This window comes from Ciona intestinalis, chromosome 3 (assembly GCF_000224145.3).
Source record: "Ciona intestinalis chromosome 3, KH, whole genome shotgun sequence".
Lineage (NCBI taxonomy): Eukaryota > Metazoa > Chordata > Ascidiacea > Phlebobranchia > Cionidae > Ciona > Ciona intestinalis.
In genome coordinates, this window is record NC_020168.2 from 3136633 (window position 1) to 3141427 (window position 4795).

The 4795-nt window shown below is 30.7% G+C and overlaps 1 protein-coding gene across 1 annotated transcript in view; it reads right to left on the reverse strand.

The window, feature by feature from the left end:
* Nucleotides 1–210: 210 nt before the first annotated feature.
* LOC108951125 (DNA-dependent protein kinase catalytic subunit-like) overlaps nt 211–4795 on the reverse strand; it is a 20261-nt gene continuing 15676 nt past the window's right edge. The window contains exons 28-35 of the mRNA XM_018817877.1: nt 4222–4334; nt 3630–3850; nt 2877–3015; nt 2166–2346; nt 1639–1748; nt 1140–1267; nt 659–812; nt 211–363 (exon numbers count right to left, since the gene is read on the reverse strand). Coding sequence (XP_018673422.1) covers nt 211–363; nt 659–812; nt 1140–1267; nt 1639–1748; nt 2166–2346; nt 2877–3015; nt 3630–3850; nt 4222–4334 — 1199 coding nt within the window. The remainder of the gene's footprint in view (nt 364–658; nt 813–1139; nt 1268–1638; nt 1749–2165; nt 2347–2876; nt 3016–3629; nt 3851–4221; nt 4335–4795) is intronic.

A 4795-nucleotide genomic window follows, 5' to 3' on the forward strand; every position in this document is an offset into this window, starting at 1 on the left:
AATTGAATCCTTTTTCCTATACCAACCAGAAAACACAGTTAGCTGGTAAGCACAAAAATCACTGGGAAAAACACTGGTTCCAACCTAGTAGTCAATATTGAAATGTAAAAATTGCCCTTAAAACTATAAAAAGGCACCCAAACTGTACTTTAAAAATTGCATTTGTGGTAACTTATAAGCAGACACAAGGTGTATAAAACAGAACACATGTTATAACTTCTGAAGTTGGTTTGTTGTAAATACGAAAACACAAACAATACAAACCTGGTTCTTAAAACTGAGATCCAATTTATTCGATGAAATTGTTGAAGTGTAAATTGTAAACACAGTTGAGTGGCAAGGGTGGTTTGGTTTCGTGCAAACCTGCAAACAAAAACAGATTAAAAAGATTGGTAATATTAATATATTAATTTGTCCTTTTAATGTATCACTTTAACAATTTACCTAAATCTGTCAGTACTTTTTTATCTCTATTGAATGCAAACGGCAAACATTTTTAGTCATTAAAAAATTTTACTTTACATGTTTAATAGAAAGTTTTAAACATCCAGAGCAAAATTCTAAACAATTTAGAACAATAAACATAACTAAATTTTGAATTAATCATTTTTTAAATTTTTACTTTTTTAAATTTTTTTATTAAATAAACTGAACGTACTGATGAGTCCAACATTATTATCTTCCTTAGTAATGTAAGCAAGTTGTTAAGATTGTCCGTATCTTCATCTGTGTTTATCCATGGTTTCAGGTTTTTATCAAATTGGCATAAAATTAAATCGCAAACTGAGGCAGCGTGTTGTTTGCGAGCATGTCTGAAAAATTAAAACAATTTTTAACTTTTTATATTAATATTCTATTTTTTCTTATTCTATTCTTTAGGTTTGTTGTAAAGTAGATAAAAAGTAGTATAAAGAATTGTAAAAAAAATTAATATTGTACTTCAGCAAATTACTGGATTTTTAAAAATTGTAAATTGTGTTTACAATTGAAATATTTTCGATCTTTTTGATATTTTCATAAATTTTTCAATTGAAAACATTTTTTCAATCATTTTTTGAATTACAAACAGATACATGTAGAACATGGCAAACCATGCAGAAATAAAATTTAAGCCAACTCCATAATATAAACAGTGGCACCTGTTTGTGGCTAGATAATCAAGAACACCCGTCAAGATAAAGTTACAAGTGCTTGCATCAGCTTTACAGGTATGGTTGGTAATAAGAGGTATATAGAGAGCAGGGTGTTGGCAAAGTTCCTTGTAGATCTGAAGTGATATGACAGTTAAAACAACTAAAAAATGTTTAAATATTATCTACAAAGTTAAATACATGGTAATTTGTAACCAGGCATAATTTATTCCAAAAAAATAATAAAAAAAGCTTTTTTTATCCACAAAGTTATATATGATAACTCTACAGCATTCACAAGGTGTATAAACAGAATATCCGTCTTATAACAACTGTCGTCGCCGCTTTATGCAACCTTTACACCTTTGTGTTTTCCCACTAAATCAGAAAATCAACTTTAGTACTGTGTATACTACCCTATACATACTGATAAATCCATATATACAAAATACCAAGTGGCCTATATATAACACTTAGAATAGGATCCCTATGTATCTTACACACTTACAGCAAGTGAATAAGTTGAAAGAAATAAAATTCCTTTGCTTCTGTGTGATTCAACGTCAAAATTAAGCGTTGCAACTTGTTTATTGCTGAAAATGCAATTCACCAGCTTTTCTGTAATTTTCAAACATACAAGTTTAAACCATATTGTGTTTAGTCTTTATGTTTGCAATGAAAGTTATTTTTGTGATAAAAACATTTCTCTAAAACACTAAAAGTATTAGTTTGATAAACATTTTAAACTAAACATTTTATGATTTCTAAATTTATATGTGTAAATAATTTTAAATTTTACATCTTAATTTCATAAATAATATAAAGCTATTGTAAGCAGATAAATTAAAACAGAAACTTAACATAAATTTATATAACCCTTTAAATACAATAACAAAGACAGGTTAATTAAAATGCAGAAGGAAATTAGTAGCAAATGACAGATTCTATACAATTTACTTGGCAAGCTGATATTAATAAAGATTTTTGGCTAATTAATGTATTTCTATGGCTAATTAATGTATTTCTATAGCTTACTTTTTGCTGCTTCTGCCATGTGCAATGAGAGTTGTAAAATTTTGTTGCCAAGTTGAATATTATGAGGTGTCACTTCATTTTGTGTGAGCGCCTCCTCACTGTCATCTAGTTTAACCACGGAATCAAACACTGATGCGATTAATGCTTCAGATGCACTGGTAACATTATTAGCACCTGGGATCTATATAATAAGAAGTTTTTTTAATCTTATATTGTACTATCATTTTTTGGACCTACTATTTATGCCAGATTTGACTCATTGCCCAAACAGACTACTTATATATAAGGACACATACGCTTATTGAATGAATGTAACTTGCTTGATTCTCGTGTGGCTAAATACAGGAGTTGCTATGACACGGATGTTCTGTTTCATACACCTTGTGTCATCTTATAAGTTACCTTACAAGTAACTTTGTGGGTGACTGTTTTAATTTGTTTGTTTATATGCTGATAATTTGGACAACCCATAAATGACGACTGGGTTAAAACAATTGTCGTTAAGTGTCTTGCACATACACCTACAATGGTAGCAGCGAGGTGCCTTGAACCCATTACCTCTGTATTGCAAGTGCCTGGTTACTTTCGTACAATAAGTCGTTTTAACAGTTAAACTTATATAAGAATCGGATGACTTTTAGACCAAGTAAATTTCGAAATAAATCAGATCTAATTTAGACCAATTAAAAAATATTTGCTTTTATGAAAAACCTTGTTTGGAAATTCCTGAAAAATTCTTAGAAGTATTTCGCAAGAGTTTAGTGTTTGGTGGCCAGTGATGAGATGGATTGCATTATTTGTATGAGATGCGGTGCTTCCAAATGGAAAGGGTAGCGACTCGAACAGAGAACTGAAAACAGTAAAGAAATTTTAGCCTGAAAAGCAGGAGTTATTAATGTATTGTTTAAATTAGCGGTCTTACACAAAGTTGCATATTTGGTGGATGATAACACAAGCTGTATAAAGTCACCACATATGATATGACACATATTGCAACTTGTTGAGCTGTCCTACTATACTAAGATAAATAATGTTGGACAAAACAATGGTTTTAATATTAAGGGAGTCAGGAAGTCTACAAAAAGGTAGATTTTAGTTTTAAATTATATTCCTTGTGGATGAGGTCTTATGTTAAGACATAACAGGAAATTTTTAGGCTTGAATAGGCATATAGAATAATATAACATGGGTGTTCTGTTTCATACATTTGTATAATATAGCATGGGTGTTCTGTTTTATACATTTGTGCCCACTTACAAGTTACCACATATGTAACTTTATGTGTTATTATTTTGGGGGGATATTTTACTTTGTGTTTGTATGTATAAATTACAAATTAGAGTTTTAGACAACTCATTAGTGACCACAAGGTTAGAGAAATTGTCGGTAAGTGTCTTGCCCAAAGACACATACGCCCACGATGTTATAAGCATGCTATACAACTAATAATATAACACTACATACCCAATGCCGGCTAATCGTTCAGCTATGCTCGCAACCAGTAAGTTGTTTTTATTTTGAGGCAAATGAGTCAATGCTGCTTGCAATGCTGAAGTGTTTAGGGCTTGAAGATTTTCAAGATCTGTCTCCTTGGTGGAAGTAAAACCAAGCACATATGGACTCACTACAGCGTAAGTAAGCAACCCAATGTAATATTCCTGTTCCCACATTGATTTAGGGACAACCTAGAAAAATATAGTATAAAAAAAATTAGATTTATTAATAATTAGTTGTACGGGTTGTGTCCTTACGCACACTTTTCTTCCAATTAGAACCCTAATATTTTTAATTGAATGTTATTTATTTAATTTTCTCATTGTATCGTCTGTAGGGTGTAACGGTCACGCCTTTTATCCAAAACATTACTTCTTTCTTTTTTATCAATAAGCGTGTTTTAACAACTGTTGTTTTACCGTTACTACCCATCTTTTCGCCTTTTTCAACTCTCCTGTTCTGCGTTATCATGACCAAACAGACGAAATAAATTTTATTCATTCACAGTTTATGCAGCTTTAAACCACTTGTCAACTTAAAGATATTTTTAATAACTTTAAACCTTGATAGCTTCCTGGTTATAGTTTTTAAGTAAAGCACTGAAGAATTCCATGATTCTGATGACAACTGTGAACTTTAAATCGTTGAAAGAAGATATTTCCTTGGGGGTTAGACCTGCAAGAATAGAATTATTTAAATTAATAGCAGTATATATCATTATTAAAATAAGGGTATCAATTTATCTTTAGAACTTTAAAAAAAATGATATAATTTAGCTGCTACTGCTACCAGGAATGTTACGTTTTATTGGAGAAACTGATTTAAAAAAATAAATTTTATTAGGATTTTATTGAAACCAATGCCTATGTGACAACACTTTTATGGAATGTGCATTACTACAATGAAAAAAGAGAAACCTTCTAAAGTATATACAGTATGGTGGGAGAAGATGGGACACTTTTTCATTCCATTTTTCCGTTCCATTTGGTGGTAAACAAAGAACAGTTAAAGAAATATAAAATTGTATCTTTATGACTCCCACAGTTTAAAACACGATAAGAATATTTGGATATTATTTGCTAGTGGTGTCCCATCTTCCCCCATCTACTATATGTTACCTTTTGAATCAGCAGAAA